This window comes from Mastigoproctus giganteus, chromosome 11 (assembly GCF_048544385.1).
Source record: "Mastigoproctus giganteus isolate SK-2022 chromosome 11, ASM4854438v1, whole genome shotgun sequence".
Taxonomy (NCBI): Eukaryota; Metazoa; Arthropoda; class Arachnida; order Uropygi; family Thelyphonidae; genus Mastigoproctus; species Mastigoproctus giganteus.
This window is the reverse complement of record NC_143585.1, coordinates 53,212,814-53,236,111: the sequence shown is the minus strand read 5'-3', so window position 1 is coordinate 53,236,111 and position 23,298 is coordinate 53,212,814. Positions and strand designations below refer to the sequence as shown.

The following is a 23,298-nucleotide window of genomic DNA, read 5'->3' as shown; positions in this document are numbered from 1 at the left end:
GAAAAGAAACGGTGTAGAAGAATGAAAGGGACAGTAACTCCTTCAACTCACACCACTCAAAACCTCATAAACTCCTCAAATAGGCAACGCTTCCCCAGTGGAGAAGGCTGTTGTTACCTATTCTTGGAAACTCCGGACATCATCAAGCTCCCACGGTGCCATTTCAGGGCTATTTGGCCCTTCTTCGGTGAGTGGGTATTGGCCTATCATCAGTGGGTGGGCAGGTACCCTAGTATTGCAGACATGACGACCCAGTTGTGCAGTTAATCACACAATATGAGAGATGCCAAAAGGTGTATAAGATAATATTTAAAATAATTAAATGCACAAGGCATAATATATTAAGAGTTTAATATCTATATAATATCGGTGTTTAGATACACCATAGACTCTTAAAAAACTACAAAGTAGTTGTTGTGGGCATCATTTGCTCTTTCTCATATTGTGCTCTGCCTTCACGACGAGTTGCCATGATATTGCACTACCTCAAATATGTAACGACTCACTGAGAATAAGTAACAATAGTCTTCTCTATTAGTCTTCTCTATATTGCACTACCTCAAATATGTAACGACTCACTGAGAACAAGTAACAATAGTCTTCTCTATTAGTGAAGCGTTACTTATTTGAGGTAGTGCAATATCATGGCAACTCGTCGTGAAGGCAGAGCACAATATGAGAAAGAGCAAATGATGCCCACAACAACTACTTTGTAGTTTTTTAAGAGTTGTCTATGGTGTATCTAAACACCGATATTATATAGATATTAAACTCTTAATGTATTATGCCTAGTGCATTTAATTATTTTAAGCATTATCTGTAGATGACCTTAGCATTTCATGTCATGCAAAAAACATGAATACTGTTGAGAGACAGTTATAAGGGGCAATAACTATGATCAGCTCACAAACACAAACTAATGGCTTTCAACTTTGCCCACAAACAAAATGTTGTGGATCCATTTTTGCCACCAACGCAAACTTCACCCACATCCGGAACTACAATTGAATAGCCAACCAATAGCAGTTCACCCCAGCATACAGTTCTTAGGAATCATATTAGATCGTAAAGTAACCTTTTTTGAGCATATTAAAAATCTAAGAACATCCTGTCAGAAAAAACTAAATATTATCCAAGTTCTCTCAGCAACTAAGCCTTCCCTTGTTACGATTACATAGAGCCTTAATAAAATTGAAGCTTGACTATGGAGCACCAGTGTACAGCTCAACAAGACCTAGTGTCTTCCCTGGCTTGACCCTATCCATCATAGTGCAATATGCATTGCCCTAGGAGCATATCGCACACCTCCAATACATAGTCTATATGCCAAAGCACATGAATACCCCCCCACCTCTCTCAGAAGACAACAACTTATAATACGATATGCATATAAAATTAGATCAATGCCTGAACACCCAAACTGGCAGATACTTTTCATCCCCCAGCAGAGCATATTACACCAAACTGCCCTTCTGCTAACTGACCTTTAGGTATGCAAATAAAACATATTTCAGAAGAACTTAATCTGACTTTTAATAATGTTGCAAATAGCCTTCCACTTTTCCTTGTTCCTTGGAACATTACTCTACCTTTATGCGATTCATACACATGAAATAAATCTACATTACATAAAGAAAATTTCTTGCAACTGTACCATGCAGTAGTGGAGCAATTTCCAAACTCTGTTGTAGTTCATACAGAAGGATCAAATAATGATGCCCACAGTTTGGAATTGCCACAGTTTTTCTAAATATCAGATTGGTTTATCGACTGTCACGTGAGTTCAGTATATATTCCGCCAAACTAATAGCAATTCAGGTTGCCCTGAAGTATATGGAGTCGTCTGATATTGAAAACAGTATAATTTTCTCTGATTCTCTAAGTGCACTTCAAGCCCTGAACATCACACCCACCCAGTCCTAAAAGAAATATGCGCCTCCGTAGCCAGGTGGGAAGGAGCAGCAGTGCGTAGCACACGCTTCTTGATTGACCGGGGTTCGGGCCTGTCACCACCAAATACGCAGGATGCGGAGAGGTCAGGGAATGACCACCGCATATCCCGGAGCAATATGGCCTTAGTTGTTAATGCTCCTAAAAAAAAAAAAAACCAAACCAAACCTAAAAGAAATAACAAACTTTTTATATACTTTATCTGAACTTGTGAGAAATATACACTTCTGTTGGGTTCTAGGACATATGGGATTTCCAGGAAATAAATTAGCCAATAATGCCGCAAAATTGGCTGACTTACCACCCAAAGACAAACAGAAAGTCCCACATCAAGACTACAGACAAATAATCCAGGAAAAATGCGTGTACCAGTGGCAGTTAATATGACAAAATCAACTTAACAATAAGCTTCAAAATATCAAACCAAATCTTGGGCAATGGCCTTCAAGCTTCAGTTCAATTCAACAACAGAATGTAATACTAGCTCATCTGCGAATAGGTCACACTAATATTACTTGTGGTTATCTCTTAAGAGGGGCGATTCCCCCTCAGTGTCATCGCTGTAACACTGTGCTTTCATTGAAGCACATCCTTGTGGAATGCCCAAAATTTGCAATAGAAACAGAATCTCTTCACTCCAGCCACAACAGAAGACCCTCTAACACTTACTTTTCTTTTGGGCAATAAAACAAACGTCTCAAACATTTTTACTTTTCTCAAAATGATCACCTCCTTTAGCTAGTCTAAAATTAATTTTCTGGTACTATCTTTGTAATTACCTCAATCTGTTAAGAAATAGCATACATATTTACCATATGAATGTGCACTGTGGCCATACATACCAATGTGCCCAAAAAATTCTAAAACAAACAAACAAACAACAATCCCTTGACTATATAAATTTGTGATTGAGCAATTTCTCTGAGTTTCCAGTATATTTATAGTTATAAAGAACTATTTATAGTTCTTTTGTGTTCCTAATTTAATAAATCTCCATATTTGAAAACACATCTTGTTTCAAAATTATTTGAAGTTAACAAAGAAAAGAAAGTTACTTCTTTATTATTCCTGTTGTTTGATTACTAATACTTATTAATCTTTGTTTGTTCACACCAGCCACTGCTAATGCATCCCAGTGGCAGGGCCAAAAACCTTGGTGGTAAAAACAAACCCCCAGGACTAAAAGGAGAGAAAACATGTCATGGAGGAAGTTATCCATCATCATTTGAGCCTTCGTAATCAATTTCTTAAGGGCCATACCAAACCAACTTTGACACATCTTATCCTAAGAGACAGAGAACAGAAGTATTCCAAAAGGAATCACCATTGTTCCAAATAATATTCTGAAACAAGCCAAGCTATAATTGCACCTTTTCCATTTCTTATCCTAAAATTCCTGCTGTTGGATCATCTAAAATGGTGAAAAGACTGCTTTGGATAGTACTTATAGAGACTGAGAATTACAAACATTCTGAAGCCCTACTGAACTTATCAAGCTTTGCAGATATATTTGTCACAGTCCTAAACACCTCTAAAGGCAATTTGATTGAGTAGGACCTGTTAAATTTTTACAAACTACATGAACAGAAAGTTTTACAGTGAAACAGAATTAAAATCAAGAAAGATGAGATCCCTTGCCTACATGCATGTAGTATTATTTGACATTTTCCACACCCGCTTCCATTAAGAGTGAAAGCCAGATACCTGTAACTGTGATATACAACATTATATCCCTAATTCTGTTCGGTGCTTCAAGTGCCAAACCTTGACCACAGGGGACTCAGTGTGTCCCAAGTGTGGGTCCAAGGTCTTTCAAAAGTCTGTGAAATCTGAAAAACAGAAAAGAAAATATAAAAGTATAAGACAGAACATAAAGTGACTTACTAAATAGCATGGAAACAGGTTGTACCTACTGTGCCAAAATACTGTAGCTGCAACACAGAAATACAAATCAGAAGTATCTGTACCATCAGCCATATACATTGTTGATTAGGCTCAGATTGTCCTGACAACTCCACAGCAGATCCTTAAAGAACAATTCTCTGGAGGCCTCATTTTAGGAAGGGTGTAGATCTGTTGGAATGGGTGCAGAGAAGGGCAATGATATTGGTGAAGGGAACAAAAGTGTGATCTTACCAAGAACGGCTTCAGTTCTGCAAACTTCAGCATCTGGAAACTAGGCATCTGTGAGGATATCTGATTGAGGTGTTTTTAAGGCCTTGACTGGATTGAGTAAGCTCAATGTTGATGGCATTCTTCCCCTTGCTGAGACTACACACATAAGGGGGCTAAAATTCAAATCATTGAAGGATGGTTGCAGGACAGATGTACAGAAGTTTGCCTTCAGCCAGTGAGTGGTTGATTATTGGAACAAACTTCCATCTGTTGTTGTGGAATGGGTAGTTTGAATAAATTCAAGGAAGAACTAGACAAGTTCTTGGAGGGGATGTACAGGTAACATGTAATTTTTTTTTTCTACTGATGCTCTGTAAGCTTGCTTTCTTGCATCATTTGCCACTACTAATACAAATACTAGTACTAACACATCAAGGATCAAGAAAATAATATTCCAAAATTTTATTTTATTTTATTAGCAGTGCCACAAGGAGGCCAAGTGGCCTCCTTGTGTCACTGCTTCTTCCTCCACATAGCGGGGCCAGAAACCTGGGAGGGAAATTTAACCCCCCAGGACAAAAAGGAGCTAACCATGGACTATGATGATTATCCTGTGCTTGAGCAGCCTAGGACCTCATCCAGTACTGTCAGCAATGCTGACCATGAAATTATCTATGATGCAACAAAATCTAAAAGACTGTGTAAAGACACAGAACAACGGGAATGCCCATTATTCCTTATCTTACATTCTCTCTCAAACAAATCTATGAGCACTCTCTCACCATTTCTTATAGAAATGCTAAGAAAATTTGAAAGGGTTAAATTTGAAAGTGTCTGCAATTCTGCCCAGACACGATAGGAGGGAGTACATGATGAGAGCCTTGTCGATCAATTCGGCCCTGGAAAGATTGTGCAAGGCTCAAGGGGTAGAATTTTTTTCAGCCTGGAATGTACTTGTTAACAGGAGAGATTGCTTCTACAGGGATGGGATACACTTAAATAGAAAGGGTGCAAGAATATTTGCTGATGCTATCGAGGCAGTGTTAGGTGGGTCGGAAAACTGCTAGCTTGGGGGGAGACAAAGACTAATGGATTAAGAGTAGCCACTGGCAGAGGTGAAAGAGATTCTTGCACTGCTTCTATTGGAATAAGCAGAAGCCTGAAAAACAAGATGCAGGATATTTCAGATACTGCTGGAAGTCATTGTGATACAAGTAAACACATGGGTTGTGTTAGGGTAGCTAAGAATAGAAACAAGTGCAGGTATACTTACGTGTACACCAATGCTAGGAGTTTAGTAAATAAATTTGATGAATTTGAGGTATTGCTCAAAACATCAAAGGCAGATATTGTTGGGATACCAGAGACGTGGTGTCACACAGATATAAGGAATGCAGAACTGGAATTTGGGGAGTACAATGTGTATAGAAAGGATAGACAGGACAGGAGGGGAGGAGAGGTTATGCTATTAGTCAAAAAACACATAAAATCCAAGGAAGTGAAGCCAGTCGACATTGATGGACAGGGCAGTGTCGAGTCAGTTTGGTGTGACATAAGCATAGGTAAATCAAAATTGAGAGTAGGAGTGTGCTATAAGCCTAATGACTCTGATGAGTATAATAAGATACTGTACAGGGATATAGAATGGGCCAGTAAATCAGAGAGTCTTATAATGGGGGATTTTAATTTCCCAGATACTGACTGGAATTTTTGGGTTGGTCACTCACACACTAGCAGGGCTTTTGTGGATTTATTGGATGATTGTTTTCTACACCAACATGTTCGGGAGGCAACTAGAGGGAGTAATACTCTTGATCTGATTATCAGTAGTGATTCTTCATGCATTAGGAATCTGCAGATAAAGGAACCACTGGGTGGCAGTGGTCACAGTGTGCTGAAGTGGGATTTACTCAAGGAGGTAACTACCATCAGAGGCAAAGGGAAGGGTTTTTGCTTTCGTAAAGGCGACTATGATGGTCTGAGACAGTATTTAAATTCTATACAGTGGGACCAACTGATGATGTTACCAACAGCAAATTCAAAATGGGAAGCATTCAAGGAACTAATCTTGGAAGCTACCAGGCTTTACATACCAACCAAGAAATATTGTTCAAGGTTCAGGCCTAAATGGTTGTCAGATGAACTAATGAGACATATGGCAGAGAAGAAAAATGCATGGGATACATACAAATTAATGGGTGACATGGAAGCCTATGATAGATATAAGTTGGTCTGTAACCAAGTCACAAAGGAGATTAGGCAGGCAAAGGCAGATTATGAGAAATCCTTGGCAAAGGACGCAAAGAAAAACAGAAAAGAGTTCTTTACCTATTTAAACCCAAGAAGGAAAGAGATGAATCAGATTGGTCCACTGGATGTTGATGGTTCAACAGTTGAGGATCCTGCTCAGGTGGCTAACAATCTAAATGAGTATTTTGCATCTACCTTCACACATGAGGAGTTATTCAGGAAGGGGAATGTCGTAGGTGAAGTAAACATTGGCAGTGAGCTAGATTATTTTCTAATAACTGAGAGGAAAGTGGAGGAGAAATTGCTGAGGATAAACATAAAAAAGGCACCAGGGGTGTATGGGATCTATCCAGTTATATTAAAGGAGGCAGCAAAGGAAGTAAGCAAACTCCTAGCCATAATTATGAGAGCTTCTTTGGACTCAGGGGAAGTACCCATGGACTGGAGATGTGCAAATGTAACCCCAATTCACAAAGGAGGATCAAAGGCTGACACAAGTAATTATAGACCTGTTAGTTTAACTTCGGTTCCAGGAAAATTAATGGAGGCACTGGTTAAAGAAGCACTGCAGGATCATCTGGACAAGAATTCAGTTATAGCTCAGACACAGCATGGTTTTGTTAAGGGCAGGTCTTGTCTGACCAATTTGATTGGATACTATGATGTAGTCACAAAAGAACTGGATGCAGGGAATAACTTTGATATTATATATTTGGATCTTAGAAAGGCTTTTGATACTGTTGCGCTTGGAAGACTGCTGCACAAATTGGAGAAGTGTGGCATTGGAGGCAAATTGCTGCTATGGATAAAGGGATGGTTGAGTGGCAGAAGACAGAGAGTGGTAATCAATGGACACTGCTCAACGTGGACTAATGTTATTAGTGGAGTTCCTCAGGGTTCAGTGTTGGGTCCATTGTTGTTTTCTGTATTTATAAATGATATTGATGATGGTGTATCAGGCTTAATGTCCAAGTTTGCAGACGATACCAAGGTTGGCAGGGTTGTTAAGGACACTACTGATACTATGCTGCTCAACAGGATCTGGAAAGGTTGAGCAGATGGGCTGAGAGGTGGCAAATGAAGTTTAACATTGACAAATGTAAAGTACTACATATGGGAAACAGTAACCCCAGATCAACATATCAACTCTGTGGTACTACGCTGACAGTGGTAGAGAATGAAAAGGACCTGGGGGTAATTGTGCAGGCAGATATGAAGTTCTCTGAGCAGTGCAGACGAGCTGCAAGAGTAGCTCATGGTGTCTTGTCAATGATATACAGGAATTTTTCTAGCAGGGATAAGAATGTGATTATTCCCTTGTATAAGGCATTGGTCAGGCCACACCTTGAGTACTGTATACAGGTCTGGAGGCCTCATTTCAAGAAGGATGTAGAGCTGCTGGAACGAGTACAGAGAAGGGCAACAAGATTAGTGAATGGAACAAAGGGTTGCTCTTACAAAGAAAGGCTTAAGTTTTGAAAATTACAGAGCCTGGAGACTAGGCATCGGCGAGGTGATCTGATAGAGGTGTATAAGGCTTTGAATGGCTTGAGCATGCTCAATGCCGATGGGATTCTTCCTCTTGCTCAGAATAATCACCTGAGAGGGCATAAATTCAAATTGAGGAAGGACGGATGTCGGATAGATGTGCGGAAATTTGCCTTTAGCCAGCGGACAGTTGGTTTGTGGAATAGACTCCCATCGCTTGTTGTTGAAGTTGATAGCCTAAATAAATTTAAGGCTCAGCTGGACAGGTATTTCGAACGAACGGAGGGGTGAAATGGAAGTAGTGGTTGTTTTTTTTTTTTTTTGGCTGATGCTGAATAAGCTTGCTTTCTTGCATCATATGCCTCTACTAATGCTAATGCTAAATGTGGCGGGATCATCCAAAATGGCAAAATGGCAAGAAGACTGGAGGCCTCTTGGTAGAAACAGTGAGTCATACACATTCTGAGACTCTGCTGAAACTAACAACATTTGGAGGACTACCTATTCAAGTCATCCCACATGCAACATTAAATACTTTCAAGGGAGTAATTGCAGAGTGGGATCTGATAAATGTAACAGAAGCTGAATTGGTCCAGGAACTTTAACATCAAAAAGTGATACAAGCCAAATGCATCACAATCAGGAAAGATGGAGATCCCACCCACAACATCATCCTGACATTTGGAACACCTATCTTACCATCTATCATAAAAGCCGGCTATTTAAACTGCCGAGTATGACCTTTTATTCCGAATCCTATAAGATGTTATAAGTGCCAAAAATTTGGTCAAGCGCAAATGGCTTTTCGAGGAGATCCAGTCTATCCAAACTGTGGGTCAAAAGAACATTCTCAAACAGACTGTGATGCCAAAACACCACACTGTCCGAATTGCAAAGATGCACATCCAGCCTACTCCAAATCATGTGACCTCTGGAAAATGGAAAAAAATCCAGAAGTACAGTGTAGAACAAAAAGTTACATATCAAGAGGCAAAAAGCAAATTATGCTCAATGCACCCAAGAACACATATGCAGCAGCAATGCAAAAGTATCAATCAATGGCAACACAAACTGAAGCATCAGTTCCTGCAACCATATCGATTGCAGATTGGGCCCGATCTATACTGTCACCAACAATGAAACAGACTCCTAAGGAGCAAATGGTACTTTGTTTGTTAATTGGTTTTTAGGAGTATTAGCAACTAAGGCCATATTGCTCGGGAGATATGCGGTGGTCATTCCCTGACCTTTCCGCATCCTCTGTATTTGGTGGGCATGGGCACGAACCCCGTCTAATCAAGAAGCGTGTGCTACGCACTGCTGCTCCTGCCCACCTGGCTACGGAGGCACCACAAATGGTAGTAGATTGAGCCAACAACACCCCAGGGTAGTTTCTAGATATGAATTTCTCCGTGAGATATTGAAGTTCATTTTGTAAATCATTTAGTGAGGAGCTGAATTTGATGGCATTATGGATTTGGTTGTATAAGACAGCTTTTTTTGTGTTAAGGGGGTGTTGTGAAGCGAAATTAAGGTATTTTCCGATATGTGTATTTTTTCTGAAAATTTTTTGTGCTTAATTTCATATCTAGAAACTACCCTCCCCAACTCATCTCTCACACAATTTCCACCATTAAAAATAAAATTAATAACCCATCCAAACATAATAATAATAAAAAAAACAAACACATGCATAATTCTCCCTTACCATAACAAACTTGCAGGACAATTCCACTGCATATTTAAAGATACAGACATTTCACTCACCTTTTCTGCATACAATAAACTAGGATCCTTTTTTAATTCCTGTAAAGACATACATAAATACCCCACTAGTGACCATAACAATATTATATATCTTATTAAATGCCAGTCCAACTGTGACACTTGCTACATCGGCAGCACCACCACAAAATTCGGTTCTTCTAAAACCGCCAACACCCGTGCATACTACCACCAAAACAGTTTTAGAACAGGCCAATTCAGTACAGAACTTACAATACATGCCATACCCACAACCACATCCCCCTAGTTGATTCCACTATTACCATTATTAAACTTAAATTCAGCCACAAAATTCTTCACTATAGAGCACTTATTATCGAATTTTTCAGCACCATTCTAACCTCAACATCATAAACATGAAACTTCCCTTCAACCTTTCCCCGGCTTGGAACCTCTCATGACTGACATTCCCACATGTCCAAAAGAGCATCATGGGAAGTACAGACCACCTTTAAAATACCGCAAGCGTTTACTTCCCGCCCAATTTGCCAACTGAAGACGTTATAACCAACGAAAGTCCTTTGTAACGACTATTGGCTCCATCATACTATATTATCCATTTTAAATTCACTCTTAATGATTTCTTCTTTCTTTAATGACAACCTAGGATTGGAGATGTGCACTTCTACTTCCTTGGGCCCATTTTAAAATTCAATTAAATTAACCTTAACAACCTCCTTAATCCCTTTACTTTACCTCCCCACCTAAATGATTTAATTACCATTCTTTTTTAAAAAACTATTGCAGATTTATTCAAAGGTGAGTTCCATTTTTTAAGCACTTGCTATTCCATATTTTAGTCTAATACTCACGGTATTATAAGATTTCTATAATTTCTAGTAATTTGTCACTAACAGTTCTGTAATTACCTGTCTCCCCCATTTGATCCTCCATTGTGGATTGGAGTCACATTTGCACATCTCCAGTCTATGGGTACCTCCCCTGAGTCCAAAGAAGCTCTCATAATTATGGATAAGAGTTTGCTCACTTCCTTTGCTCTGACGTAGACATAAAGATATACTCTCATCAGTCACTTACAGTGCGCACTAATTATTTTAATAAAAAAATTTTTACTTGCTAGACATCCTTACCTTTATTACAAAAAAAAAAAAAAAAAAAGAAAAAAAGGCTATAACTCAGAAGGGAACCATTTCCAGACCGATGGGGGTAGAACTTTCTTTTCATCCCTATATTCTATAGAATGTGTTCCCAAGATTTGATGAAACCTTTCTAAAATACCCTGTATACATTGGATGTGTGCGTGGGTGTGCATGCACAAGTGTGTGTGATGCATACCCATCCCATCCACTTGTTGGCGGGTGAGGACCTTTCACACTGTTCTCATTGTCCCTCCCTACTGACTGTAAAACATATCCCCCCCATGATTGTGTGTGTGTGTGTGACTTTAGTCCCATAGCCAGCAGATGACCACTTAAAGTATATTTTGGCCTTGTGATTATAAATTTGACAACCAAGCATTGTTTCACATAAGACTTAATTTTCCTCCAAAACAATAACTAATGTATCTTGTGAGTAATTTCAATTAGCATACTTAATGTACATTTAGCTTTAAATTTTTGGCTGACACGTTAGTGGACCATAATACTAAAAAATGTGTCATTCAAGAATCTGCAATTTGATGGTATTATTAGAGTAAGTGATATGCTTGAAAATATTAGAGAGAGGAACATTTCAAAGCATTCTGAAATCAATATGACCTTAATCTTAAAGACAAAAACCTATGTAAATCTACCTGTATCTGTGACATTTTGAGAAAGTCAGGATTAATAAATTCTTTTAATCCATCCGCAGCTCCATCCAGAGTAACTCCACGTATAAGTAGGACAAGAAGCATTACATATGGGATAGTGGCAGTGGCATACACAACCTAAAGAATGAAACATAAAATAGATAGATATGTCAAGCAGATATTGATCCTAACCATAAATGATATCAGATACTGAGAATCTTAAGACAGCTAGCAAAGTTATCTCAATGTGGAAAAAATTATAGGAAGTCAAAGTAACTGCAAAGTAAGCCCATGAAAATAAAAGAAAGAACTCACTTATTAATAAAAAAATAATTTACTCTGCTAGTAATTGTTGGTGAAAAAGATGTTTGTTTGGTTATTAAACAATTCTACAGTAATAATTTCATATTCCTTTATAGCAAAAATCATCTAGAAGCAAATCAACTTATTCTAAAAAGTCAGAATAAATTTGCTGAAACAGAATTTCCTTTACAACAGCAATGACAAGCCTTTTCCAGTCTAAATGTGAAAAATAAGCTGAAACAAAAATAACACTTTTCACGTGGCACAGTTAAAAAAATTGACTGAAGTTAGTAAATAGTTTTTATTCATATCATAAAAAGGTAATACTTTTAAGTTTCTAAATCAGAGCTTTAATTGCTGAATAACTTTAAACGCAATTATACTTATGGTTTTAACCTTTTCCAGAGTTCCCTGAAAATGTATGGGTGCTGAGGGAAGTTTATAGATGGCAGAGGGCTCTGTGGAGTGAGTTTCTTCATGAAATTTTGAAAAATTTATAAAAATGAAAATATTCTACATAAATGCTTTTTTTAAGCAGCATGAAATTACTGTCAAAAATAAAATCAGGATTTTTTTTAAAAATCACAATTATACTGTACAGAAAATTGTACAAAAATCATAAAACAACCTTAACAAAATTCATAAAACATTTGTTGCACTTTTTTTTTTATGTAATACTACCATTCTACATCTGTTCATATATATTTAATTCAATTTCATTAAATTTTGGATCTGAATTCCAGAAAATTGCAGCCCCTTAAACAAAAATCAGACAGAAATGGCTGCTATGAGCAACAACTTCCTCCTCCTCCTCCTCAGATTTTATAATCTATTTTTGTGCTACCATCTATTGTAAATTGTGTCTATAATTGCTTAGAAACGCAGATAAGAGATGGCAACACCAACTGAAATATTTGTAATGTACTTTTAAGTGTTATTTGAAAAAGACCTTGAAAAATGTATATACAGGGTGTATCATAACATGTGGGATCCACCTCGGAGATGGATTTAGGACTTAAAAACAATAAAACAAAGTTAATATAAACATATATCTAATTTTGCCTTGTTTCCAAGTTACAGCCATTTATGCATTCCAGCAATTGTTTCCACAAACTGAGTTAGCATAGCTGGCTCCGTTCAACTGTTTACAAACAGTTGCTTGATATCTTATAAAGAGCCCTGGACACTACATTTGGAGCTTGTTATTATTAACATTTTGATACTGTGTATTTGCTGAGATAACTGGAGGCTTATTCAAATCGAGAGATGGCAGACATATATATCATGTGTGGACTTGCTAGATGGAATGCAGCCAAACAAACCATTTGTATAAAGAAAACTTAACTAATCATCATGCACCAAATAAGACCATTCAGAGAATACATGAATGCCTGAGGAAACTGGTTCATTTGGAAAATGAATTTTGGATAGTGAAATAATTCAAGGCATCGGCAGGAGAATTGATGATTTGGAAGAATGGATCCTCAATGTTGATGACAACACCTGAAGGATAGTAATAGCAGAGAACATGGGACATATGACTGTGCGAAGAATTTTATGGGGCAACTTTATCCATATCATCTTCAGAGTGTACAAGAACTTACTGAGGTTGACTTCCTGCCACAAGAAGTTTCTGCAAGTGTTCATAATCAGCATTCTCTATTCACTGTATATTTTACTAATGAAGCTGGATTTATTAGGAATAGTGTGGTCAATTTGTTCAATCATGACCAGCAACAATTCAGCATGAATGGAACAAGGAACATGAACTGGGAATGAGACTAAAAGTGTGAAAATGTAGACTTTGAGTTCCTGCAAACAGATAAGTTTTTGGAAATTTTTACAATATTTTTGATTAATTAAGATATTAAATTGTGTTTTACAAATAGATTAAATACGCTTGGTAGTGTTCATAAGCTTATATTTTAAATTTATCTAGATTTATTTTTATTTTATTTTTATTTTATTTTTATTTATTTTATCTAAATTTATTTTTTAAATTTATCTGATTTTGAAAATTACGACTCGCTACTCATACCACTATGGTATCAGTGTTTTGCTGTGAATAGTGTAGCATGTAACTAGTGGTGCAGAAGAATAGAGGGTGTTAATTGTACTAAATGAGTAGATTGAAGGTTTTAATCACTTTTTGGGCATATATCTTTTAATTTATCTAAGGATCTAACTAATTTAGCATTGGGGCCTCCGTAGCCAGGTGGGCAGGAGCAGCAGTGCGTAGCACACACTTCTTGATTAGACCGGGGTTCGAGCCCATGACCACCAAATACGGAGGATGCGGAAAGGTCAGGGATATGACCACCGCATATCCCCGGAGCAATATGGCCTTAGTTGCTAATGCTCCTAAAAACCAAAATAACAACAACAACAACAATTTAGCATTGTGATCATTATAGTATAGAGTAGCTTGAAAGCGTATATCTTGAACTTGATAGAGTTCAAGATAAATAAATAACGCTTCTCTAGTAGAGAAGACTACTGTTATTTATTTTCAGAGGATACCACCACCCAGACAATCGTTTTGAAGCTAGTGGCCACTGATTATGAAACCCACTAGCTTAGAAACGACCTGGACAGGTATTTCGAATGAATGGAGGGGTAAAGGGTTTTTTTTTTTTTGGCTGATGCTACTTCTAATGCTAATGCTAATTTTAATCAGGCCTATTTTTCTACCTGGTGGTTTAACAACAGCATGCTGCTGCCATTTTTTAAGAAAACATTTATATGGGTTGTTGGAAGAAGTTACACAATGTCATTTGCCGCATGCGGTTTATGCACAATGGTGCTCCGCCTCATTTTAGCCACATTGCTAAAATTTTTTGGATGAGCAATTCCCTAATAAAAGGATAGATCATACAGACCCCATTGCCTGGCCTGCACACTCCTTGGGCCTGAATCCACTTGATTATTACTTGTGGGGTCATCTGAAAACGATTGATTTTTCCACACCAATTTATAACACTGAAATGCTCTGCAAATGTAACAAGGCTGCCAACAAATCTGACAGACACCTGGAACTTTTGAGCAGGTGAAGAGATCTATGATGAAGCATTTGTAGGTTGGTATTCAGGTGCACTCTGGTCATTTTCAGAATTTCCTGTAAACTTAGCAGATAGCTGTTGGAATTCAAAAATGGCTGTAACTCGAAAATAAAGCAAAATCATACATGTGGTATCCACTTCGAGGATGGATTTAAGGCCTAAAAACAATAAAAAAAGTTTGTTTACATGAACTATTTTTGTTTTTTTGTCCTAAATCCATACCTGAAGTGGTTCCACATTTTATGATATACCCTGTATATCATAAAATGTATCATATATGTGATATATATATATTCATCAGGGCACACAAACATGAAAAATATACATATGTAGACCAAAAAAGATTAACCTGTAGATGTGACTGACAAACAACAAAACAAATTTATCTGAATAAATTTATTAGCAAAATTATGTGGCAGTATATTTTCCATGCATGTCACAAGCAATTTTTAAAAGAATTTTAAACAGAATGTTTAAAAGCAATGTTTTAAACAGAATGTTTAAAAGCATTCTGTTTAAACTTTTAAACAGAATGTTTAAAAGTTTAAAATATATGAAATTAGGTAAACTTTCATTTAAGATTTAGAATGATCAAAACATAACATGCTGTCTTTTGTAAAGACACTTAAATTTTAAAAGATGGCCTTCAGCTAGGTTAGCTAGATTCACATCTGTATAGAAGATCTCTGAAAATGGATTAGTATTAGCGGTGGCATATGATGCAAAAAAGCAAGCTTACAAAGCATCAGTCAAAAAAAAAAAAAAAAAAAAAAAAAAACATAACCTGTCCATCTCCTCTAATAATTTGTCTAACTCTTCGTTGAATTTATTCCAACTATCCACTTCCACAGCAACAGAAGTCTATTCCAACAATTAACCACCTGCTGGCTGAAAGCAAACCTCCACACATCTATCTGCAACCAATCTTCCTCAATTTGGATTTCCCCCTCACATGTGTAGTTGAGCATACATCAATTACATCAGCATTTAGCTTGTTCAACCACCTTAAACACCTCGATCAGATCACCTTGCGGATGCCTAGTCTCCAGAAGCTACAAGTTCCACAACTGAAGCCTTTCTTGGTAAGCCACCCTTTTGCTCCCTTCACCAATTTCACTGCCCTTCTCTGCACCCAATCCATAAAATATAAATCTTTCCTAAAGTGAGGCCTCTAGACCTGTATGTAGTACTCAAGATGTGGGATAATCATCTCCTTATCCCTGCTAGCAAAGTCCCTCTATATCATGGGATAAAGATCATGCCCTCAAAGGAATAAAAGTGAGGGGCCCATCAAGCTCTCAGCTGCCCAAACCAACACCAGCGCTTGCACTTGGGCATCACGCAACACAGCAGCAACCCCCAAGGCAGAATGCGCTGGTCGCAAAGGAACTAGTAGTTGTTGATGACTCTATTGTCAGGAAAATGGGAAACATGCTTTGTAAAAAGGATAGGTGGAACAGGACCATTGTATATCTGCCAAGGGCAAGGTTGATGACGTTGTAGAGTGGATATCATCTTTTAAGGGCACAAAAGGTGATATAGTTGTACACGTTGGCACTAATGATATTAAGAGTAGGAGACCGGCGGAATTACTTAACAAGTACAGGTCACTGTTGAAAAAAAGCCGTGAATTAGGGTTGAATTTGAAAGTGTCTGCAATTCTGCCCAGACATGATAGGAGGGAGTATATGATGAGAGCCCTGTCGATCAATTCGGCCCTGGAAAGATTGTGCAAGGCTCATGGGGTAGAATTTTTTTCAGCCTGATCTGTACTTGTTAATAGGAGAGACTGATTCTACAGGGATGGGATACACTTAAATAGAAAGGTTGCAAGAATGTTTGATGATCCAATCGAGGCAGTGTTAGGTGGGTCAGAAAACTGCTAGATTGGGGGGATACAAGGACTAATAGATTAACAGCAGCCACTGGCAGAGGTGAAAGTGATTCTTGCACTGCTTCTATTGGAATAAGCAGCAGCTTGGAAAATAAGATGCAGGATATTTCAGAGACTGCTGGGAGTCATTGGGGTACAAGCAAACAGATGGGTTGTGTTAGGGTAGCTAAGAAAAAGAACAGGTGCATGTATACTTGCGTGTACACCAATGCTAGGGGTTTGGTCAATAATTTAATGAATTTGAGGTATTGCTCAAAGCATCAAAGGCAGATATTGTTGGGAAATCAGAGACGTGGTGTCACGCAGATATAAGTAATACAGAACTGGAATTTGGGGAGTACAACGTCTACAGAAAGGATAGACAGGATAGGAAGGGAGGGAGGAGGGGTTATGCTATTAGTTAAGAAACACAAAATCCAAGGAAGTGAAGCCAATTGACATCACTGGACAGTGCAGTGTCGAGTAAGTTTGGTGTGACATAAGCATTGGGAGATCAAAATTGAGAGTAGGAGTGTGCTATAGGCCTAATGACTCTGATGAGTATAATAAGAAACTGTACAGGGAAATAGTGTGGGCCAGTAAATCAGAGAGTCTTATAATGGGGGATTTTAATTTCTCAGATATTGACTGAAATTTGTGGGTTGGTCACTCACACACTAGCAAGACTTTTGTGGATTTATTGGATGATTGTTTTCTAAATCAGCATGTTCAGGAAGCAACTAGAGGGAGCAATACTCTTGATTTGATTATCAGTAGTGATTCTTCAGGCATTAAGAATCTGCAGATACAGGAACCACTAGATGGCAGTGATCACAGTGTGCTGAAGTGGGATTTACTCAAGGAGGTAACTACCATCAGGGGTAAAGGGAAGGGTTATTGCTTTCGTAAAGGCAACTACGACGGTCTGAGACAGTTTTTAAATTCTATACAGTGGGACCAACTGATGATGTCACCAACAGCAAACTCAAAATGGGAAGCATTCAAAGAACTTATCTTGGAAGCTACTAGGCTTTACATACCAACTAAGAAATATTGTTCAACTAATGAGCCATATGGCAGAGAAGAAAAATGCATGGGATACATATAAATTAACATGTGACACAGAAGCCTATGGTAGATATAAGTTGATCTGTAACCAAGTTACAAAGGATGTTAGGCAGGCAAAGGCAGATTACAATAAATCTTTGGCAAGGGATGGAAAGAAAAACAGCAAGGGATGGAAAGAAAAACAGCAAGGAGTTCTTTACTTATGTAAACTCTAGAAGGTAGGGGATGAATCAGATTGGTCCACTTGATATCAATGGTTCAACTGTTCATGATTCTGGTCAGGTAGCTAATAAACCAAATCAATATTTTGCATCTACATTCACACATGAGGAGTTATTCAGGAAGGGGAATGCCATAGATGAAGTAAACACCGGCAGTGAGCTAGATGATCTTGTAATAATTTGTAATAAAGTGGAGGAGAAATTGTTGAAGATAAACACAAGAAAGGCACCTGGGGTGGATGGGATCTATCCAGTTATATTAAAGGAGGCAGCGAGGAAGTAAGCAATCCATTAGTCATAATTATGAGAGCTTCCTTGGACTCAGGGGAGGTACCCATAGACTGGAGATGTGCAAATGTCACCCCAATTCACAAAGGAGGATCAAAGGCTGACACAAGTAATTATAGACCTGTGAGTTTAACTTCTGTTCCAGGGAAATTAATGGAAGCACTGGTTAAAGAAGCACTGCAGGATCATCTTGACAAGAATTCAGTTATAGCTCAGATACAGCATGGTTTTGTTAAGGGAAGGTCTTGCCTGACCAATTTGATTGGATACTATGATGTAGTCACAAAAGAATTGGATGCAGGGAATAACTTAATATTATATATTTGGATCTTAGAAAGGCTTCTGATACTGTTGCACATGGAAGACTGCTGCACAAATTGGAGCAGTGTGGCATTGGTGGCAAATTGTTGCTATGGATAAAGGGATGGTTGAGTGGCAGAAGACAGAGAGTGGTAATTAATGGACACTGCTCATCGTGGACTAATGTTATTAGTGGAGTCCCTCAGGGTTCAGTGTTGGGTCCATTGTTGTTTTCTGTATTTATAAATAATATTGATGATGGTATATCAAGCTTAATGTCCAAGTTTGCAGACGATACAAAGGTTGGCAGGGTTGTTAAGGACGCTACTGACACTATGCTGCTGCTGCAACAGGATCTGGTAAGGTTGAGCAGATGGGCTGAGAGGTGGCAAATGAAGTTTAACATTGACAAATGTAAAGTACTACATATGGGAAACAGCAACCCCAGAGCAACATATCAACTCTGTGGTACTACACTGACAGTGGTAGAGAATGAAAGGGCCTTGGGGGTAATTGTGCAGGCAGATATGAAGTTCTCTGAACAGTTCAGATGGGTGGCAAGAGTAGCTCATGGTGTCTTATCAATGATATACAGGAATTTTTCTAGCAGGGATAGGGAGGTATTTATTCCCTTGTATAAGGCAATGGTCAGGCCACACCTTGAGTACTGTATACAGGTCTGGAGGCCTCATTTCAAGAAGGATGTAGAGCTGCTGGAACGAGTACAGAGAAGGGCAACAAGATTAGTGAATGGAACAAATTGTTGCTCTTACGAAGAAAGGCTTAAGTTTTGCAAATTACAGTGTCTGATGCTCAGTGCTGACGGAATTCTTCCTCTTGCTCAGAATAATCACCTGAGAGGGCATAAATTCAAATTGAGGAAAGACAGATGTAGGATAGATGTGCGGAAATTTGCCTTTAGCCAGCGGGTAGTTGGTTGGTGGAACAGACTTCCATCCCTTGTTGTGGAAGTTGATAGCCTAAATAAATTTAAGGCTCAGCTGGACAGGTATTTCGAACGAACGGAGGGATAAAGTGAAAGGGGTTTTTTTTTTTTGGCTGATGCTGCATAAGCATGCTTTCTTGCATCATATGCCCCTACTAATGCTAATGCTAATTGAGAGGCGTCTCCGTAGCCAGGTGGGAAGGAGCAGCAGTGCGTACCACACGCTTCTTGATTAAACCGGGGTTCGAGCCCGTCACCACCAAATATGGAGGATGCGGAAAGGTCAAGGAATGACCACCGCATATTCCGGAGCAATATGGCCTTAGTTGCTAATGCTCCTAAAAACCAAAACAACAACAACAACAACAGCTAATTGAGAAAATCCTGTGAGCTGTTCTGGCAGCCTCGCTATTCTGGCAGCCTTGCTACAATAATTTGCACTTTGTCTTTTCTCATCTTAATTTTATTATTAGATGGTTTCTATACCAGAATTCAGTATTACTTTCATACTGAATATTATTGACTGAGAATTTTTCATTTCTTCTAATCTACGAATTAAAGAAGTAATTGGCCTTTGTAGGCAAAATAAAAAAAAAGTAATCTCGTATTTGGAGAATTTCAGTTACCTCAAACATAGAACAAGGGGGGCGGAAATAGCCATTTTCAAATTAATTTGCAATGCTTCAAATTCAATTGTTAAAGCCAAATAGCTGTATATAAAGCTAACATATACACAATTTTAACCATGTCTCATTAAAATAGAAATCCATCACAAAAGAAGAAGAAAAGAAAAAAAAACTAAACTTCTGCACTGCAGAATGTGGTACCGGATCTTACTGCAGAATGTCACTGTTATTTGGTTTTTAGGAGCAATAGCAACTAAGGCCATATTACTCCGGGATATGTGGTGGTCATTCCCTGACCTTTCTGCATACTCCGTATTTGGTGGTGACGGGCGCGAACCCCAGTCTAATCAAGAAGCGTGTGCTACACACTACTGCTCCTTCCCACCTGGCTATGGAGGCACCTACAGAAGGTCACTAGCATGCTATTTCTTCCTAACATAGTTCAACAGCAATAAAAAATGTTGACAACAAAAGTAAACTACATCAAAAATACATCAAGTTAAAAATACAAAATTGCATCAGGTAAAAATACATCAGGTTAAAAATATAAAAATGTGCAGATTTTTCACATTTTTTATTTTTAAAATACAAAAATACATTTTGTATTTTTAAAAATGTGCAGATATCCTGCACATTTTTATATTTTGTTAACTGGATGACGGACAATTGTCATCCAATTACTCATCAAGAAATGATCAATAGGGCAAAGAAATGTGAATTACAAAGGATATTTAAAATAAACTGGCTTCACAGTCAAACTAGAACAGAAAAAATATACCTCTACATAATTCAATTTTTAACTATTTTAAAAAATATACTGTAAAGTAAAATGCTATAGTAGATTAAGTAAATTATTATGCATTGTTTTAATTAACAAGATATATATATATAATGCCAAACAAATTAAGAGCACATTTGGCCATTTCAACCTATTTTTTCTACTTTTGACTCAAAAAATGTATGTTCATTTTTTTTTTTATTTTAATGAACAAAATATGTGGGCATTACAAAATTCATATTCTTAAATGATACTGACTGAAGAATATCAATTTTCTATTATAAATAGAATAAAAATAATGAATTGAAGTATATATATATATCATCCTCCAAAACATTTGGATGCTAATTTTGATAGTCTACTGGACTTGACTGGATAAACAAGTGACCCAGACTGGTATATAAGGAAGGCATACAAGCCTTTGTTACATTATACAAGCTGACTTGTTCTTATCATGACATAGAGGTGCCAGATGTTATATCACTGGCTTGTTGATTCATGTTTGCTGCCTACATCAACCAAAGTTGATCCGTGATATTATCATGAGATCTCATGATAATCTCACAAGATCAAAGCATGATGGTACTGCCATCCAGCAATGTATGGGAAGACCATGGAAGCTCACTCCATATTACCAGCTTTTTGCTCATAAAAAAAAAAACAAAAAAAAAACCCATTAAATTAAACATATATCACAGCACTAAAAGCACACATATTTTAAACAGCCAAAAATACAAAAATAGTTTGAAAAGGAGAAATTACAATTTATTTGTCTGGAATTATATAACTTTCTAGATTTTTTCCATTTCTATATATCACATTTCATCATTCTGAGATTCTATTAATACAGTAAATCTCAACCACTAAACTCTCATATATAGTGGAAAAAAACCATCATACATGACAGTTTAGTGTTTTTTTTTTCCACTTGTCACTTGCTTGGAAAGCTTGAATAACGTTAATGACTGGATTAGCCGATCTCAAATTAAGGGAGTAGGGGTTTCCCCCTTGTGAATTATTCTTGGTTGTTCTGCTAGCACAACATGCAAATCGGCCCACGAACTCACACACATGTACATACATAATGCACATAGTGTGCATAGTATTAGGGTCAGGCGCCCCCTGTGGTTTCCCACATCTGCATCATATGTACACTGTGAAGAAATACAGAACTACTGTAAATGCCAGAAAAGTGTTCTGTGTTGAATACATAGTTTTGCGTTGGGTTCTGTTGGGTGTCCTGGCATTTGGCGGCAAGGCCCCTGATGGAACCCCACGTTGCTCGCACACACACCGCTAGGAGGTAGCCAGGCTGCCCATTTTTCTCTGGCTAGTCTCTGCAGGGTCGCCTAAGCTTCCTGACAGAGACCAATGTAAAAAAAAAAAAAAAAAAGTTAGAGTGGGTGGGCTTTAGAGTCAAGAAAAGGGGGGACAGGTAGAAATATGGGGGGATGAAGAAGGCATCCCCCAGGTACAATGGAATACATCCATCAGGCGAAAGTAAGGGATGGAAGTGGGACAAAAATTGCCGTGCAAGAGATGTTGTTGTTGTTGTTTGGTTTTTAGGAGCATTAGCAACTAAGGCCATATTGCTCCAGGATATGCGGGCGGTGATCATTTCTTAACCTTTCCGCATCCTCCGTATTTGGTGGTGACGGGCTCGAACCCCGGTCTAATCAAGAAGCGTGTGCTACGCACTGCTGCTCCTTCCCACCTGGCTACAGAGGCGCCCCGTGCAAGAGAGCACAAGCGTGATCCCCATTTGGCAGATACATAATGCACAATGACACAATACAGTTTATGCCACTGCTGCACCTAGAATTTAACACCAACAATGAATCTATGCAGAATTATGAAATAACTTTAAAGTCACTGAAATGGAAGCCATAAATGCATATATATAACTAAGAAAATATAAGAATACAGTTTCCTCCTGTGTCCAGCATAATGAAGCATATATAGTAAATCCCCGCTATTCACAGGGGTTACGTTCCTGAGAAATGCCACAAATACCGAATAGTGAGTTATGGCTATAGTAGTAATAAAGGGGTTCAGTTCCAATGTATGAAATTAAGAAAAACTAGTCTAAAATTTTGTCTATGTAAGTATTATATGTACCTTCATAATATGACTATATACATAGACAGTACATAGTGAAATGCAAGCATATGGGATCGAATTGAAAATAGGAAACAATTTAATATTAAATGTAATATTTATTAGAAATTTCAAACCAGCGCCTTTGCTAGCTAAAAAACTTATCCCGCCAGTGCTATCACCAGTTTCGCTAAAGTGTTGATAAAGGAGTTTTGCCTTTTCACGAATGATGAGTGAACTTAAGGGAATTTTATTTTGAGTTCAGTCTTCTATCCACAGATTTAAAGCTTTTTCCATTTTTTCTAATTTAACATCATGAATTACAGAGCAAATTTTGAAGCGCATTTTCATGGACACTACGGCGGATTTTTTCTTCCGATTTTTTGATTGATCGAACCATT

The 23,298-nt window shown here is 37.9% G+C and overlaps 1 protein-coding gene across 1 annotated transcript in view; it reads right to left on the bottom strand.

Annotated features, from left to right (window-relative positions):
* Nucleotides 1-3,701: 3,701 nt before the first annotated feature.
* LOC150078014 (sodium- and chloride-dependent betaine transporter-like) overlaps nt 3,702-23,298 on the bottom strand; it is a 197,310-nt gene continuing 177,713 nt past the window's right edge. Inside the window, exons 5-6 of the mRNA XM_090384430.1 lie at nt 11,342-11,476; nt 3,702-3,779 (exon numbers count right to left, since the gene is read on the bottom strand). Of these exons, the coding sequence (XP_090240556.1) occupies nt 3,702-3,779; nt 11,342-11,476 (213 nt within the window). The remainder of the gene's footprint in view (nt 3,780-11,341; nt 11,477-23,298) is intronic.